At 49.0% G+C, this 19,219-nt stretch overlaps 1 protein-coding gene across 1 annotated transcript in view; it reads right to left on the bottom strand.

The window, feature by feature from the left end:
• SMC4 (structural maintenance of chromosomes 4) overlaps positions 1-19,219 on the bottom strand; it is a 1,048,897-nt gene that overhangs the window by 714,989 nt on the left and 314,689 nt on the right. Inside the window, exon 10 of the mRNA XM_069618465.1 lies at positions 6,515-6,679. Within this exon, the coding sequence (XP_069474566.1) occupies positions 6,515-6,679 (165 nt within the window). The remainder of the gene's footprint in view (positions 1-6,514; positions 6,680-19,219) is intronic.

The raw sequence follows: 19,219 nt of genomic DNA, 5'->3' as shown, positions 1-19,219 counted from the left end.
GGAGATACTGCGCCAATAGCGAAGACCAGTGAGTTATTGATGCCGGGAGCGATGCGCTGTTTATTGGTGTTAATTGCTAACCTGTGTTGTCTTCTCTTTGTACAGGTTGCAGCGATGTTCCAGAGAGATGAGCGATCGAAGCGCTGCTTGCCCAAGTAAGTGGTTTGTTAATGCTGACCTTGTTCCTTCTCCCTTGCAGGTTGCGGTGAAACCCGGAAATAGGCGAGGTAAGAGAAGCGCAAGGTGCTGCCAGGACTCTGTGCTTGCCCAGGTAAGAATTGTTATTAATGCTGTCCTTGTTTCTTTACCTTTGCAGGTTGCCGAAAACTCCGGAGATGGGCGAGGTAAGCGAAGCACAGGATGGATTCAAGGCCGGTTACTTGACAGGAAAGTGTTGTTGCATGCCAATGCTGTTCTTGTTCTTCCAGGTTAATAATGGAATCCGGATCAAGGGCTTCAGGATCGGGCCGCTGGAGATGCAGATGAGCAGGAGCTGGACACAGCGTTATGCTGCAGGAGTGCAGAATAACTAAGCGTGTTCTCTGTTTGGGTGTGGTTTAAATAGCCCAGGTAAAGTAGTCCCAGGCCAAGTAGTTCCAGGCCCAGCCACACCCAAAACACTAGACCGCATGGCTTGGTTCTAAAGAACGGAGCTGTGTAATAGGCCTCTGTTGGATAAAGGTCCCATTGCTTTATTCTGGATAATGAGCCTCGTGCCAATGGCGCCAGGACTGACTCCATGTATGTTTCTAATTGAGTTTTAAGGCCCTTGGGGCCAGCGTGAAGGACTTTAGACATAGGGCGTAAAACCTCTTGGATTCCTTATCTGGAGGTGCTTCCCCCATAGCAAGGGGTAACCCTGCCAGAATCCGGGTGGTATCGACTACCAAGGAGTCAGGGTTGCGTGCCTCTAATATATTGAGGGTCAGAGGGAGCTGGCCGAAATAGTTTTTCAACTCTTGGGTTCACTGCCCAGGTCTGAGCTGCTGCAGGAAAGAAGGGTCTTCTGTGCTGTAGATGTCCTAGTAAGTGTCCATCTGGACCACATGTTCATGGTGGACAGAAGCCGAGGGCTAAGAGTCAAGATTTTCTGGTAAACTTGAAGCTGATCTTAAAGGAGGGTCTTCACGAGATGTTAGGGGGAAGGCTGCTCAGAAAGCGAGCCAATCCTTTCAAAACTACCATGCACCCTTCAAAGTTCTCCCTTGTCCACTTAGAGGAACCAGAAGGGCATAAAGGTGGAAAAATGTAAATTTGTCTCCCAGAGTGTTGGACCGAGGCTCCGGACTGTTATCTTAAGTTTCGCGAGAATCGGGGCACCATGGCCTGCCTTTAGACTTGTCCGCAGCCTGCCCCATTCATTTCGACGATGTAGGTACCAGCCCAACTGCCGAAGTAATTCTCGCAATACTGTCTTTGATCTCTGCCGAATCGGCGTGAGTTAACAGTTTCGAAGGCCTAACGGTAGATTTATCGCCTACCGTGACGTTAGGGGGCCTAGCGGTAGATTTTTTGCCTTGGGGCCTAGTAGGTGGTTTTGGGCCTACCGGGCCTTTAGGGACCGTCGGAGCGTCAAATGACCGCACTTCGACGTGTAAACCCGATTTAGGGGTAGCGCCCTTGTTTTTGGAGTTCACAGTCGCAAGACGCTTCTGCGGATGCGTGGAAGGCTGCTGATCTACCCGATCAGAGGAAACCACTGAATTTTGATGGCCCTGTTGGCGCCGTCACCTTTTTTGACGCAACTGTCAAAATCGGTGGTGGGGTTGTGTGCTTAGTATGTTGTGGTTTTTGTACACCCCTGTCGCCGGGTGTTGTCCCTGAAGCGAAACTTGCGTCAGGCCTTAAGGGGTCAGAGACAGGCAAGGTAGACCTATAAGTGTCTGCTTCAAGATCTATAAGATCTGATAAGGATGTTTGGTCATCAGAGGTGCCCCCGTCACTTTCAGCAGGTGTGGGGGAAGAGGGTTCAGCCCGTGTTAGGCAGAATCCTGTGCAGTGCCCTTACGGACCACTACACACAATTAAGACTACACGTGGCAATTCAAGTTTTACCTTTGGTACAAGCCCGTACTACTATGTCAGAGTGGTAGCAGTGGCGGAGCAGCCAGGCTTATCTCAAGAGTATATGAGCAGTAGCAGAGATTAAACAAAGGGACAACAATTACTGTGACTCGAGCAAACACTGACTCAAGGTTTCAGATAAAAAATATAAGTACATTTATTTTTAAACCATTTGTTATAAACACAACACTTCTATTAATTCAAAAACCACATGTTAAATATACTACAACTAACCAATTCACTTTGTACAGTAAGTCTCAAAGTAAGTACCCTGTGTTGAAAGAACCGGTGTTACAAACAAAACACGTTACCGCAAATACAATTGCGATCACTTTTTGACAGTTCGGTCTACTAAATAAACGCGTATCTGACATGAAATGCTACTGGGGCAAAAACACACTAAGCACCTGAGATACCCAGAGGGAGTTGGAGGCAAAAATCCCAGGCAATTTTTTGGTTAGGCAGGCAGAATCAAGTAACAGACAGGGGTTCACAAGTCAAAGGGCCGGAGCCAGGGTCGAAAGACATCGGGGACTGCTGCCGAAGATCACATAGTAGCCAAAAGTACTTTGATATTGTCAATGTTCAGAAGCAAAAGTTATAAGGAGGGAAGACAAGGGCAAGCCTTGGAAATGAAAAGGGATTCACCCAGTTTCCTTAAGTACCTTGTTCCAAAGGTGCAGCTGGTGCCCTGGCAGTTGTTACTGTTGGTTTCCGGCAGACCCACGATTCCTGGAGCTTCGTTGTGAAGGAGGACGTCTGAAGGGGGGGTCTGCACCACACAGGCACAAAGCCAGCAGCAGCAACGAGGAATTAAAGATGCGCTCCTTAAAAACAGGAGGCTCTTCGGGTGGCTATCCGGACCACTACAACAGCGTGCAGCGATTTCGACCAAGGAAGAGTATCCTCTGGCTGTGGAAGATGAGCTGGTTATCCCCACCAAGCTCAAGGGAAGACGACTCCGGACTGGATCTTCTCCGAGTCGTTGAGGGAAGATAGCTCAGGACTGCAGCAGGGCTTCACCGGGACGGGGTAGTTGCAGCAGCCGTCGTTCTCTCCGCTTCTCTTCAGTTAGATGGGGTGTACTGGATCTGTGGTAGATTGACCAAGTAAAGTTAATGGTAACTTTACCCTTTTCTGGGGGATGGTAGTCGCCTCAGAAATGGAGTCGAGGGAAGTCTGAGATAACCCTGTGCCACAGCACTGAAGGTGCTGTGCGACGCACAAAAAGAAGAGGGCTACTGAAGTGGTGTACTTCAGAGTCCACAATCACAAAAACAGGTAGAAACACATAGCAAAACACAGGTAAAAAGGGGGGGGAAGCTGTAAGTGGAAAAAAATAAACTCCAGAAGTCCAGCAAAGCTGCTGGGAGACTCACTAGGTGAGGGAAATTAGCCACAGATGAGAATTCTCCCCAACAACCCGCGACATACTGTACGTGGCCCACCGCTTTACACGGCGCTCCTTAAGGGTCTTGGGCCGAAGGAGCTTACAATCCACACACAACTTCTCATCATGATCTAAGAGGAGACAATTACACGTGCTGTGCTAGTCTTTCCACGGGTATCTGACCCTACACTTAGGGCAGAAAAGAAGTGAAGTCCTTTCCATAGCGAAAGGTATAAACAAAGATGACCAGACCTAGAGGGCAAAGAGGGGGAAAGGGGAAAGACAACCAAAGATATTGCCACCCCAGCCCCACGCTCGCTACTGTGTAGGGCCGCCCAAAGGGCCCGGCCACATGAATGCTTCAGCCGCTGGATCTTAGGTGCTGAAATTCAGACGTAGAAACTTACAAAGTCGGTCTAAGATAAACAATGTCTCTTATGTAAGAGCTCCGCTATAGGGCGACCAGTTATCTTGCCGGAAAAAACAGGGACTTTGGCGCTAGGTGTGCACTGATCTGATTTGCTTGAATCCACTAAAACCAATCAGTTGTCAAGGTATGGGTATACATGATAGCCCGCCGACCTGAGCAGGGCCGCCACTGCATTCATTAGTCTCATAAACGTGCTCAGAGCTGAACGCCAACCGAATGGTAGATATTGGAAGTGGAAACTCATGACCCGAAACTATAGGAAGGAACAGTGGTCCTGCCAAATTGGGACGTGTAGGTCTGCATCCTTCAGATCCAGGGAGCAAGTCCAGTCTCCCCCACACAGGGACTCTGCGATCAATGATGGTGTAGGGGTAGGTAAAGGTTTAAGGATGACAGATCTAGGACCATTTGCAGGCCTTCCTGGTGGTTCGTCTGTATAGCAAGATGCAAGAGTAAAATTGCAAGCCTCTTTGTGTGGGGCAGGCTTTCTCTACTGCCTCGCTCACTAGAGTATCTCTGCCAGGCTAGACGGCACCCCAATCTGCGGGAGTTGGTGATGGGGCAGGGAGGACTTGTGGTATCAGAAGGCGGTATCCCTGGGAAACCACAGAGTATCCACAATCCTCATGAACCAGGACTGAAAATTAAGGGCATGTGTGGAGGTGAGCCACCGACGATAGCAATAGGTCTTGCGCCACTATTTTTGCTTCCGCAATACCAGTCCACAGAGCCTGTCTGTGGGAGAGATGTCAATATCCCTGCATTATCCTCGCCAATGCCCTTATACTCTCCAGATTAGATTATTGTAATGCCCTGTACTTATGAGCAAATAAATACATTACTGACAAAATTCAGATATTGCAAAATAACGCCTTGAGAACGGCTTGAACCTACCCACCAGAGAACATGTATCCAATGAGAAAAAAACATCACTGGCTAAAAATCAGAGATAGAATTTCACTCAAAACAGCTTCACTAACCTTCAAGTGCCTTACTAATGCAGAACCACCTTACCTTGCTGAAAGAATAGTCAGAAGAAGAACGACCCGCCCCACCAGAACTGCCAATTCCCAGTGTCTTCAAATATCTAGATGTGAACCAAATAAAAAAAAGAGGTGGAAGTAGCTTCCCCGTTAAGGCGGCCACTCCCACTTGACCTTAGAAAAGATCAATCCTAATAAAGATTCAGACGTAACATTCTCACATGGCTACATTCCAACGACCGCCTTGATTTACAAATGCACATTGCACCAGCTATTATCTAAACCACTGTTCCCTCTTGTATCCATCCCCATGTATGTACATATGTATATTCATTAGCTAGACTCGCTGAATATGTATTGCTTGCATGTATGTATGTATCTTTCCTCAATTTGTAACTAAGCTTGAAGTAACCTTGTATGCTGTGGCCCCCAGTTACCCGAGGGTCCGGTGCACATTACAAATTAATAAACAAACCTTCACTTCTGGGCGATACTCAGCAACCTGAGTTTCAGCAGTCAAACAATTCTCCAGGCCCTGGGTGACACAGATGAACTTCTTGGATTAACGATGTCCTGGCACTCTTTTGGACCAACGTAGATCCCTTCTCCGGACAGAACGCACACTGGACTGGCTTCCAGGACACTCTGGGTGACTTGCAGAAGTTGCACAATGTTCCCTCGTAGCTACGGCAAGAGGTCACCTATCCAAGATCCTCTCTGCAAGTGCATGCATGCAGGCAGCACACAATCAGGCTCAAAGGCTATTAACCAGAAACCCGCAACACAGGATGTGGATTGGTCGCTACTCCCAAGCCTTTCAGTGCAATAAATTGCATTAATTCCAGTTTCAGTCAAGGCTGGCTCAGGAATTGTGTCACAACAAAAACCAGACACCCACAACACAAAATGCATATTGACCACGCACTCCAGTCAGGTAGGCTCCGCTCAAAGGGTGTACCCACAACAAGCAGCCCCTGGGGAGGCTCCACTTAGTCTGGCAGGAGTCAACTCCAAAGCCATACATGGTCCTTGCACCGAAAAACCATTCTGGGGAAGGGAACAGAGCCATGACATCTCAGGACCTCGGGAAACAAGGAGGTAAGGGCAAAGGAAGCCAAGAGGCCACCAATAGCCATATTGCCTTTGTGTACTAATCCATCGATTTCTATGGCATGGCCCGGGTATTCCAAAAATGGAGAATACCTTGAGCCACTGTCAAATCAGCATGTAGCTGCCACTAGCCCATGCCCAAAAACATACTAGGGGTACAAGGGTGCCCTAAGGGAATCCCATGGGTACTGTTCCCCAAAGGTAAAGAACGAAGAGCTGCACTGCCAGGGGTCAACACTGAACACATAAAACACACAATACACAGAAGTGGCTGGATAGGGACAAGCAGGCCCTGTACTTAAACAGCATTTCCAGCATCACACTGATCTAGCAGAGAAGGGGGACAGAATTCAGGAGGTTGGTGCGTTTCCTTTCACACTGCTTTTTCAAAGAATTCCACAAAATTCTCAGTTTTTGGTAAAGAGGGTCTGCATATTTCTAGAATATGGAAGAAGAGGGACTAGACTAATCAGAAATAGTAACTTGGTATAGTTTCTACTGAAGTCTATCAACTTTCAGAAAACGAATTAAACGCACCTCTTTCTCCTCTTGAAGTCCTTGTGTTTCTTTTTTAAGACTTTCCATAACTTTTTTTAACTTCTCTTCCTCAGTTTCTTTCTGCTGCTCTAAAGCTTGTTTTTTGTTCGTAGATTCAGTGATTACTTTTTCACTTTGTCCAGGTACGTTTTTTAATTCGTCAACCTAAAAACAAACAGATTGCATCAGTTTGTCTCGTTAACAATTTAGGTCATTCATTGGACATCCAAATTCCTTTGAAACCGAAATTTGACAGTGTTTTTTAAAACAAACATTTCCAACTGCACACCAGTCAAATTGTGTACCCACCCGTCTACAGAAAATGACCAACTAAGCTAACTCTAGGCTTACAAATTCATAAATTAAGCATTTGAACCCGCCACCCCAAAAGGTTATTTTAAAAACATTTAACATTACATTAGTATTTTTACACTTTTAGTGAAGCACTTCACAGCAACAGAGTAAGCACATTTACTTAAAGGATCCCGTAACCATTTGCACCACCTAGTCAAATGCGACCAACTCCAGTTTCATATTTTTGCATTACAGCGCAAACCCCCTCCGCCCACCAGCTCAAACCTCTTAACCAGTGCAACCCTTGTATATATCCCTCTTCCTGTGCTATGTTATGTATGCCCAATTTCATTACTCTGTGCATCCTTTGCACATTTCCCCACTCACAAATGTGTGCCCATAGACCTTGCCAAATGTGCTCACATTTAATACTCCCCTGTGTTCGGGACCCTTTCAATTCCCCACTGCTTCTTACACTCAGACTCCAATATCAATAGCTTCTAGTGCTTGCTCTTCAACATTTAAAGACAGGCTCTGTTGTCTCCGACAACTCTCCATACCAGTTTATCCTTGCCCATCTCCATCACTCCAGTCAGACTGCCAAACATGCTGCAACTCCTATTGAATTGCCATAGTCTCCTTTTCATAAAATTGTGTGTGGTGATGGATTTCCAAAATCGACCTTGGTGGGAGCATTTTGGGACGCCACTCAATTTTGGTGAACGGGGAAGGAAGTTAACCAAATCTAATAAAAGTTAGTTCGCGGAGCGTTCAAGGATTGATCTCTGGAAAGGAGAGTGGTCGAGGGTTACACGTCTGCACAGAGCACCACCAGTAATTCAAGGTAAACAGTAAGGATATCAAAAGACAATCATTAGGCCATTAGTTTACACATAAGGCATAGAAAAATAAGTAAAGTATTGTCACATGAAAACCGTGTGACATATATACACACGTTCACAATTAGAAGTTGCAGATCAATTACCAGTGCAAAACCGTTGAGTAGTCGGATGCAAGAAAATAGGCAGAAGTCTTAGAAGCAACTCAAATATAGCTTCCCTCTATTTTACAAAGTCCAACCCTAAGATGGTTAAGGGGCCTTGTGCCCAAACATCACCAATTCCAAAAGGAGAACATCTTCAGCTAAAGTTATACAGAAAGATGCAGTGAGAAGGGGTGGTATTAAGTTACTCCAGCACTCTGCTAGCTAACTGTTTTTAACTTGGGGTTCTCGCAAGGAATTAATACGGGTTTAGATGGGTTGGAAAATAATGGGAGCATAGTCCTAGCAGACCTATAAAGGGATGGGAATCCTTTAACATTGGAGGCATTTAAGAAAAAATATGCAACACAGGAACATTTTAGATAACAAATAGAGCAGTAAGACTGCTGAGTAACAGGACACTGGTCGAAATATATTGATGAGAACAGGAATCTAGTCCAAAGTTATATACATTCTTAGATAGATCTTGCCCAACATGGAACTATGGGAAATTGAGTCAGGGACTCAGTGCAATGTATGAGTCTGGTTTGCTTACCAGGTGAACAATGAGAAATTGGTGCATATAGATTGTTAAAAAGAAACACATTTTACTTAAAAAAGTAGGAATGAGTGGAGTACTCAAACTTTACTTTCACTTTTATCTAACAAACATGAATAGGTCTAGGAAAGGATCCTTTACCAAAGTTCCAATACAATAGGTCAGAGTGAGTTAGGGTCAGGACTTTATGCCATAGATACCCTATGCAGCCTGGGGGCACAAACCGCAACAGACCTTCTCCCCCGCACAGAGTTTACATACCACAGTTTCCAAATCCGTTATGACTAACAGCTGCAGGTGGCCTTTTAGCTGATATTTAGGCTCTGAGCAAGCTCAATCCCCACCATTGGTAAGGTTCTGAAACATTCAAACCAACAGGGGTTGTCCAATCATGGACAATCACTGGTCATCAGATTGGCCCATGACAGAATTTCAGGCACCAGAGTTTGTGGAATGAGACTAGACAGTCCCAGCTCCTTGCTCTGAACCATACAAACACATTTTCCCAGGAGAGAGATTTACATATGGAATAAGTTAATTACCTGTAACTCCTGTTCTGCAGCATTGGACTCTTACATGTATTTACATGCTCATGTATATTCCCAGTCAGGCTGTGAGTCCTCAGTAATATGAAAGCAGTTTTGCTTTAAAGGTAAAACTACTCATCGTTTCTATAGCCTATTGCTGTCACTTTGGGTCATACTGCCACAACCAATGACCTTCATCCAACTTATCGCCACCACAGGAGGCCATCTTCAGATTTGGTAGTGCATGCAAAGTGGCCGTAGGAACAAGAAGAGCCATGGGGGGTGTTTGCATGTGAATCCATGTAAGATACCAATGCTGAAGAAATTAATAAGTTACTCAACGTAGTGACTAATGTACTCCTAGTCCACAGTCCACTTTCCTCCTTACTGCATGGGGCGTCCCTTGCTAGGGACAGGAGACGGAACCTTTTTCACCAGTAAAAACTTTCTTCCCCTTTAAATTTAGAGGAGCAGCCCTGGGAGCATGCGCTCCCCTGACTCCAGCCACCGGCACCACTCGGTCCCCATTGACGCGTCGACAATATTAACATTGCCTAATGACACCAGTATTATGGGGGTGGGGTTGGTGGGACATATGGAGGAAAGGGGACTATGGACTAGGAGCATGTTACTCACTACAGTGAGTAACTATTAATTACTCCTATGTCCCATCCCTTTCCTACATACTTCATGGGTGACTACAACTGAATGCCCATCCTTAGAACCACCTGTCCAAAAAGCTGCATCTGACTTGGAGCCAACATCCAAACAGTAGTCCTTGCAGAAAGATGAAGGGGTGGCCCAGGTGGCCGCCCTGCCGATGACCTACCACGGCACCGGTCTCTGGCATGAGACAGCCGTGGCCTTTGCTCTGAAAGCGTGGGCATGCAGGTTAGCTGGAAGTGGTTTGCGCTGCCCTTCATAGGCCTCCTTGATGGCCGAAACCAGCCACTTTGCTATAGAGGCATTGGGGGCCCGATACCCGGGCCTTGACTCCCCACCCAAAGGGGACAAATAGAGCGTCTGACTTGCGGAAGCTCTTGGTCCTGTACAGATAGAATTTCAGAGCGTGTTTGACATCCACACAGTGCAAGACCCTTTTAACATCATCCTTCAGATCAGAAAAAAACATAGGTAACACCATCTCATTTACATGGAAAGCAGAGACTACTTTAGGAAGGAACGCAGGGTGTGCTCTCAGGACCACTTTATCCTTGGGAAAGGTAGTATATGGTTCTGAAGCAACCAGTGCCTGGATCTCGCTGACTCTACGAGCAGAGGGGAGACCCACCAAAAGACCGGTTTTAATGGTGACCAGTCTGATGTTCGCGGACGCCATTGGTTCAAAAGGTTTGTGTGCCATGGCGCACAACACTAAATTGAGATCCCACACGGGGTATGGTTTCGGATGGGCGGGTAGAGCCCGGTCAGGCCTGCCAGATGTCCTTTGATCACTAGGTTGGAAGAGAAGACTAACTCCGAATTCCTGTAGGCACTTACGGCTGCCAAGTAGGTGCATAATGTGTCAATGTGCACTCCTGAGTGAGCAAGGTGTGCAAAGGCGAGTGTGTCTTCCAATGGGCAAGTAAGGGGGACGATCTCCTTAGAGTCCGCCCAGTGACAGAACCTAGTCCATTTACCCTTTTACTGGCTACTAGCAGTCTTGCTCCTAGCGCCCTGAATGATATCCAGGTTCGCCTGTGACAGGCTCAGATGCTTCAGTGTGACTTGCTTAGGAACACTGCGAGGGCTAATTTCTGTGGAGCCGGGTGGATGACCCTGCATCCTGTTGCGAGAGAAGGTGAGCTGGGCCCAGCAGCAGGTGAATGGGTGGCCTGTACGAGGCACTGAGGAGCTCAGAGAACCATGGTCTCGCCGGCCACCACAGAGCCATCAGCATGATGCAGAGGTGATCTTGCAGATCACCCTGTGGACCGGGCGTGCAGGAGGGAATGTATACGCTGTCATGCCGTTCCATTGTATATGAAATGCGTCGCCCAAGGAGCCGTGACCCTGCGAGGACGCAAATTGGTGGCACTTCCTGTTGGGCCAGGAGGCAAAAAGATCAACCTGAGGATGCGCCTATCGGCTGATGTTAGGGAGAATTCTCTGTTTAGGCTGAAATTCCTAACCTAGTGAGTCCCCCAGCAGCTTTGCTGGATTTTTGGGGTTTATTTATTTCTCCTGCCAAGAGTGAGACTCTTTTACCCTCACTCTTGACATGATTTGAGTGCGTCTTTGATTCTAGATGTGTTTTATGGGCTATGGGGTCTTTTACTCCATAGGGCTTCATGTGTTTTTGTGATGCGTGTTACACAGCACGCTTAGTGCAGTAACACAGGGGTGTCATAGTAACCCCCCAGTATAGACTCCATACCCTGGGACTGACTGTCTCCCAGGGTCGGTAAAGTCACCATTGACTTTACTAGTCTTAAATTCTGAACAGAAACAGTACAAACCATCATATTGTGGACGTACTGGCTGGGGCAATTCAATTGCCCCAGGGTCTGTTAGTCGAGCGGGCACATCTCCGTCCCCCCTGATCGAGTTTTGGCTGGTGGCAGTGGATACTACTTTTTATATTCAACTGCAAATATTTCTCTATGGGATTTTCCCATTGTTCTAGGCTACTATCTTTATTTAATTACGATAGCCTCGAACATACCGCCGGTTTATTTAATTATTAATTCTACGGTTGGTGTTTTTTGCGAAAACTCGGTTCTAAAATGGCGTTTGTGTTCTCTTCTGCGACTCCAACCCAAGTCGAGCCCTTTGTTCCACTTTTTGGCAGGCTTCTCCACAGAAGTCCTCCAAAGTGGTGCCACTCTGTCTGGGGTACTTAGGAGGGGTGGAGGGGAATTTAGGCACCCTGGACTGAGTTGCCTAGGCAACTCAAGTCGCCCTCCATCCTGATTGGCCCAAGTGGTGAGCCGGCCGGCTCACCACTTAGCATGTTTGAGTGACAGCTAGGCTGAGTGAATGGGGGTTTTCTGCATAAAAGCAGGGCTTTGGGGATTGGAACTTCAGAAGTCGCCACAGGACCTAAGAATCCGACGAAGGATAAGCTGAGCCGACCTGCCACGACGACACCACCGGTGGAGCCCTGCCGGACTGTCTCACCACTTTTCCCAACGACAGAGGAGATCTCCCGCCGGAGAGTCTTCTTCCTTTGACTGGTGGGGATAACCAGTTTCACCGTCTTTTTGCCTTCCCGACGTATCTCGCGGCCGCATTGCCTGTGCCAAGCAACCCAGCAAACGGGATACCACGTTTTACCACAACCGCAAATTAAAAGGGTAATACCTTCAACCGGAAAACTCAGCAGCTGGTTTCTTACCTGGCAGTGCAACGACCTTCATCTTTCCTCCAAGTCGAGATCTTCGCTTCCCCTGGACGACAAGACTTGCACCCGCTGCCAGGAACAACTGCCACCGCTGGAGGATCCTTCCCACTTAAGGTACCGTGTCGCACCCGGCTTCCCTTGCCACCGACTGAACGGGGTAGATTTAGCCCCCGGCTTTCGAACCTGGGACACCCTGGCAAAACTTTTCTGAGCCTCTCTAAACTCTTTTCGAACTCTTTTCAAACTCTCTGCAAGACTTTCTAAGCCTAGTGTAACACTGATCTTGGGCGCATTTGTGCTCTGCTCTCTCTAAGAGTGGGCCCAGCCTATGGACTTTGGCTCACAAGTGACTTTTGCTCTTCTGCCTTGCTAATAGTGTTCCTAAAGCTTAGAGTGGTGTATCTTCCCATAGTCTGTCTTTTTCCCCTCCCTTCATGAACTTGGAGTGCCATGTATAGTTAAGCACTCACCTCTGTATGAAAATAAGTGGTGTTAACTAAGACTTCTCTAATAAGGAATAAGGGTTGTATATATTATAATAGTAACTGTTTAGAGTGTTTTACGATAAGAGTGCTGGAGTGTTTCAAAGAGTGTTTTTAAATAATTATATACTTTGATACCAAAGCTCTGGTCAGGGTTTGCTTGTATTGTTGTATCTGAGTGCCTATTGTGTATACTTTGCATACTGCCTAACTCTTCTTGAGGGAAGTCTGACTGCTCAGCCACAGCTACCAGGTAAATCTGGGTGGTACAGACTGCTACCAAGTAGGTTTACTGCTAACACCTGTAGTCCTAAATCTTTTGCAGTGTTCCCAAAGGGAACTGCACAGGTTTCTGCCTAACAGCTGAAGACCCCCAGTAGGGCCTGATCCTTCAATTGCCATTCGTAATTGTCCGCTCCCAGTCTGCGGAGTCTGTTCGCCTCCATGTTGGACTCCCCAGGGAGGTGGATGGCAGTCAGGTAGATTGTCTCCAGAACACATTCCATATATTTACCTCTACGCAGCACAGCGGAGGGGACCTGGTGCCACCCTGCTTGTTGAAATAGTACATGCTGGTGGAGTTGTCCGTCTGGACAAGGATGACCTTGCCCCAATGAGTGATAGGAAAGTCTTGAGAGCTAGCCAGATTGCTTTCAGCTCCATCCAGTTGATTGAGACTCCTGCTCCTGAAAGGACCAGACTCCATGGACAGTTGTCCAGCGTAGAACCCCCAGCCTTCCAGGGAGCAATCTGTGGTGATTGTGACCTGCAGGACTGGCTGCCACAGGGCTTGCCCGTCAGGTTGCAGTCCTTGGACCATCATGTGAGGTCCAGGTGGAGAGGAGGAACGCCGACAAGCTCTGCTTGGGAGCCCTGCTCCAGATTCTACGAGGCTGCAAAGTGCAGCTGTAATCTCACCGAGTCGTGTGTGGGGTATGACCAGTAGGACCGGTGCCATACCTAATAAGTGCTGGTAACACCAGGCCGAGGTGTCCCCCTCCCCCCGTGCTCCCCCTCGACTGAGGAAGTGACTCGCAGCCCTATTGATGGCCATGATCTAGTCCTCCGAGGGGAAAATGAGATTTTGTCCCATATGAAGCCCAGAAAGGTCAGGCTTTGTAGGCTACAGCCGAGACTCCTTGAGGTTGAATGAAAATCCCAGCTTGCGGAGTGTGATCATAAGAGCAGAGGAAGTGTAATGAACTGCCTCAGACGAGCCAGTCATCCAGGTACAGGTAGACGTGGTGGCATTGGGCACTGAGGAGGGCTGCCACTGCATTCCTCAGTTTGGTAAAAACCCTGGGGGCTGAGTTGAGGCCAAAGGGTAGAACTGTGTATTGGAAATGGCAGCCTGAACCGCAGAAAGGAGCGATGATGCTGCCAAATAGGGACGTTTAGCTCCAGGAAGCACATCCAGTCTCCCCTGCACAATGTCTCTGCAATGAGTACTGGTGTAACCATCTTGAATTTTTGAAGAGGGAGCGGTTGAGGGTGGAGATGTCCAACAACTCTCAGGCCAGCCTGGTTCTTTTTTTGTATGGCGAAAATCCTGAAGTAGAAGCGCAACCTCGCTGGGAGGCTGGGACTACTCCACTGTCTGGTTCTCGATGAGCAACCGAATTTCTGCCAAGAGAGTTGCTGTCCCAATCTGTGGGAATGGAGGGGAGGGCGGAATCAGTAGGAAGTACCCTGTGGATACTATGGATAGGATCCAGGGGTCTGCGAACTTCTGATGCCAAAACTGTCCGTGAAGGGCAAGCCAGCCCCCCCCCACTGGAGACGCATGGATCCGAAGGGGCACGTCATGCCTGCTTTCCCTCTGAGGCTGTTGCTGAGGGGGGGACGGGACTGAAAAGTTCCTGCTCCCTTCTTTTGTTGGTTTTGCCGGGGCTGACTCAGAACAGTCATGGCTGCCTAGACGTCCGCTCCGTTCTTGGAAGCCCCGGAACCCTCCGAACACCCGCACCTTATCTGAATGCTGATGCAACTGGGTGTACGCCCTAGGCGTGGCTTTCGTAAGGATAAAGCCTTTGCAGTTTGCTAACGGTTTTTCTTTTTATCTAGCTCCTCATCTGTGGTGGAGTGAAAGATCACCACCCTGGAATGGAAGATCCAATATGTGTTCCTGGACGTCTGGATTGAATTTAGTAGCCCGAAGCCAGGCTGTCCTCATGTCCGCGGCGATGCATATGGCCCAGCAAGAGGTGTCAATGTGGGCTACGGTGGACTCCATGAGGTCTTGCGCCACCAATTTAGCCTCCGCCAGTCCCGCCTTTAAACGTGCCCGGCTCTGCTCCGGAAGTTCTGGAAGGAAGTCCACTATTTTCCGCGAAAGCCTCTCCTTAACAGCTGCCAAAATGGCATCCTCGTTGGATTAACTAAGGTGCAGTGAGGCATTGGAATAAAGCTCCTTTCTGTAAGCCTCAAAGATCTTCTACTTGCCTAGCAGGGCCAAGGACGAGGTGGCCTAAGACAACTGAGGCTTTGAGTAGAGTGATGCCGCAGCGATCACCGAAGAGTGCGGTTGAGGGTGTGCCAACAGCAAGAGTGGATCCCCCTCCATTTGTCTATACTTGGCGTTGAGGCACTGATTTGACAGGCTGGGCCGAGTGGGGCTTAAGCCACCCATTCTTGGCCAAGGCGACAGTGTCCTTCATAGGGATCCACGTTATAGCCGTGGGGCATAGCGTGAGGACCTTGGTCAGGACCCCCACCTCCGGTTGTTTGACATCTGGTTGAGAAAACCCCAAGTACTCTGCCAAACCTGCAAGCCGTTCGTGGAAGGCCTTGGCGGACGACGGCGTGTCTGGGTCCTCTTCCTCATCTGTGTCCACCATGGTGTGCGGCTGGTCTGGAGCGGGTTGAGGAGTGTTGGACGCTCAGGGCTGCGGTGTGAGGACCGGAGCTGGAGGCTGGTGTGGAACGGCCTGAACTGTGGGAGGCAAGGAAGCCAGAATCTAAGGGCAGCAGGCGCTGCACCAGGGCCTGCAGCACTGGAGCCATAGGAGGAATGACTAGGCGCAGGCAGAGGGGACATAGGGAGCATGTCCCTGATGACATCCTAAAGGATGGCCCCCATCTGAGGAGACCTGATGAAAAAGGAACTTTTCAAAGAACCTGTCCTCATAGGCCAAAGGGGTGGCAGGTGATTACTGGGTAGCAGGCAGCTGCTCGGGGCCAGTGCATACTCTCGCTAGCCAGTTGCAGGGTAATCCTGCAATGCTGATGGATAAACTGTAGTCCCACCTTGTAATTTTTCTCCCACCTGCTCCGTTCCCAGGGGCGGTATTAGACAAGCAGCCATCTTGTCGAGCTGCATGCCATTGCCGAAGTCGTAGTGCTTGGCTCACTGGGCCCCGCCTCCTCCAGGACTCTTGGCAGTGGAGCAGGAGACCTACCCTGCACCTCAGGATGGGGCCTGGTAGGCATGTTGCCCTGGGTAGTATTGCGTGCAGGCACCCTCTCCGACATTTAGCCTGTACTAGGGTGTAGCCCCTTGGGGGTACACCTGGTAAAAGCCTTGCAGTCCCAGCACTGTTTCCGGAAGGATCTACTAAACCCAAGGCCTGGCGGACGGTAGCTGAGATAGCCTTGGTTCCAGTGCTAGTGCGAGAACCTGAAGGGTTCCTCCGCTCTGGCGTTCCCTTGGGAAGGAGTCGCCCTTGCGGGGTGCGATGGGAAAAAGCAGCCCTACCTTGGGCCGCTTATGTATGACTAAGTCCTTCAATTCCTTGTAGAGCTCCCTCCACTGAGCTATCCTGTTCTTCAGAGCATGCGGTAGCGCGTTGCATGTGGTACAACCCTCCCAGCAGTGGTCGAGGCCAAGGCAGCGAAAGCAAAGAGCGTGGGGATCGGACATATGGAAGAGCCCCTTGCAGGCTGGACACCTGCTGAAGCCCGCTGATGTCGACATGCGCTGGCAGGAGGGTGGCACTAGAGTACAGAGTACCTGATTGACAAAAAAAACAGACAAAACAGAAGTATCTGGGGAAGATCACATGGTAAGGCCAAAGCCAAACCCAGGAGCGCTGGTGAAATCAGCCCGTTCCCATCAACACAGGGACTGGGCAGTGGCGCCAGTGGGCGGAGTCAGGGAGCGCATGCTCCCAGGGCCGCGCGCCTCTGCATCTAAAGGGTAAGTGTGTTTTTTTTCTGGTGAAAAGGGTTGCATCTCTCGTCCCTCGTGAGGGACGCCCCATGTAGTATGGAGTAAAAGGGACGGGACGTAGGAGTATAGAGTTATAGTTAAGTTAGTTATTCCTTCTGCAGCATTGGATCTTACATGGATTCACATGCACAAGATTACAAAGAAGAACACAACCACCAGAGGTGGCAAGACAACAGAACCCTGGAACAGCCTCACCCCAAGAGAAGACCGTGCAAAACACTGCCTGGCCGACATGGGACTCTTCCCTGGAATCCCTGTTGACGCAGTAGAATCTGGTGAAGGTGTGGGTAGACCTCCACGTGGAAGCCCTGAATATAGCCAGCAGGAGAACACCAGACAGGAACGCTGTAGTTGACGCCACAGCTCTGTTGGAGTGAGCTCTGTCTCCCTGGCAATTGTCTGTTGGCCAGCCAAAGGCAACACATGATGCAGCCAGAGCCACCGGGAGATGTGTCTTCGCAGGGCCTTTCCTTGTCCCACAGGTCCAAATATAACAAAAACCGGAGTAGTCTTTCAAAAAGAATTACTACGTGCAACATAAAACTTCAAGGCATGCGACGCATCCAGTGAATGCAAGGACCTCTAGACAGGTTAAGTGGGATTTGTGACGAAAACCGTTATGACTAAAGGCTTGTTCAAGTGAAAGCCTGATGGGATCTTTGGCATGAAAGAGGGAAGTGTCCGAGGAACCACCATGGATTGGGGAAAGGATAAATACGGTGGCTTCCAAGAGTACTTAAATCTCCCCAACCAGCCTGGCCGGACAAGAACTTCAAAGCCCGGTGGATGGGTTCAAAAGGAGGACTGTCTTGACAAAACCACGTTGAGCTCCCAAGTAGGAGCTGGTGCCTTGACGGGAGGAAATAGAGATTCCCTGGGAAAGACAACTGTAAATCGTTTCCAGTTGCATTTGTAGCAGGAAAGCTTATATGGGGCACTAGACTGGCTAGAATGTCCTTGCATTCAGAAGGCAGCATGTAGTGTCTAAATTCTAGGGTTGCAGGAGCCAAGCTGTTCGGTTCACACACACTGGGTCGTGGCACATAATCAACCCGCCTTCTCTGGAGAGCAGGTATGGAAGGCGATGACAGTTTGATGGCTGGCGCCACTGACGGATGGAGAAATTCTGAGTACCAGATCTGCCTGGGCCACGCCAGACCAAAGAGGATCTTGCCAAAGTAGTGTCTGAGATAATTTAGCACTTATAGTAGCAGGATGGGGTAGTGGGGGGAGTGTAAAGGAACAGGCCCCTCACAAGGGAATAAGAAGGCATTCCCGAGACTCCTCAACTGAGGATACCTGCTAGTGAACTTGAGTGACACTTTGCGAAGGCCACGCTGTGGCAAAGAGACAGTTGTGAGGGTGACCCCCACTCGCTGAAGAGAAGACACTGGAGTATGATGGATTTTCTAGGTCAGGACAGCAGCTCCCTGAGAAAGTCTGCAATAGCGTTGTGAATGCCTGCAAGGTGAAACTGAATGAGAAACATCTGCTGAACTATGGTCCAGTTTCAAAGTTCTTGTGCCTCCCGGGAGAGCAAGTCCCCACCCTGCTTCCTGATGTAGAACATGGTGGATGTGTGGTCTGAGAAGATGCAGACCACCTACGTTTCAATCGAATGATTGAAAGCACAGAAAACTGCTGGCAGTTCCAGAACATGGATGTGGAACTCTGTCCTCCGGGAGCCAAAGACCTCTGGCCTAGAGCTGGCCCGAACACGCAAACCAATCTTCCAGAGAGGAGTTGGTAGTGTGTCTCCCGATGAGCCAGGGGCTGGAAAAAAAAGCGCCTTGAGGTGCGGACGAATGGCCCACAAATTGAAGGCATGGGGACGCCTGATTGGGGGGACAGGGGTTGTTACAGGGGCCTGAGAGCTGCTTCCATCTGGTGACTAGGAACACTTGAAGGTCTCATCCGTAGTCTGCAATGAGAAACTAGCTGGATGCAAGAGGACATTGCGAGCAGGGCTTTATGGACAAGCCTGTTGCTACCCAGGCAGTGGAAAGCAGCTGAACGTTCAACAAGATCACTTTTATCCCTTTCCTTCGAGTGAGTTGACAGATGCAAATGTGTTGAGGCGAGACCATAGGAACAAGGAATTCCGGGATGGCACTGCGCAGTATTCCAGATAGTTTGAGAATCCTAGAGAAGTAAAGACATGGAGTTTCCTTATGATGCGCTTGAGAGGGGGACAGATCAGCCAATCATCGAGAGGTAGACTCCCTAGCACCGGAGAGGAGCCGCTACCAAAGCCAAGTACAGTGAACATTCTTGGCAACGACTTCAGGCTGAAGGTCAGAGCTCTGAACTGGTAGTGCCTCCCTTAAACAACGAAAAGAAGGAATTTACC

The sequence above is a fragment of the Ambystoma mexicanum genome, chromosome 10 (assembly GCF_040938575.1).
Source record: "Ambystoma mexicanum isolate Mex_15411 chromosome 10, UKY_AmexF1_1, whole genome shotgun sequence".
Classification (NCBI taxonomy): domain Eukaryota; kingdom Metazoa; phylum Chordata; class Amphibia; order Caudata; family Ambystomatidae; genus Ambystoma; species Ambystoma mexicanum.
The sequence above is the reverse complement of the archived record's forward strand: the minus strand, read 5'-3'. Positions and strand labels throughout refer to the sequence as shown.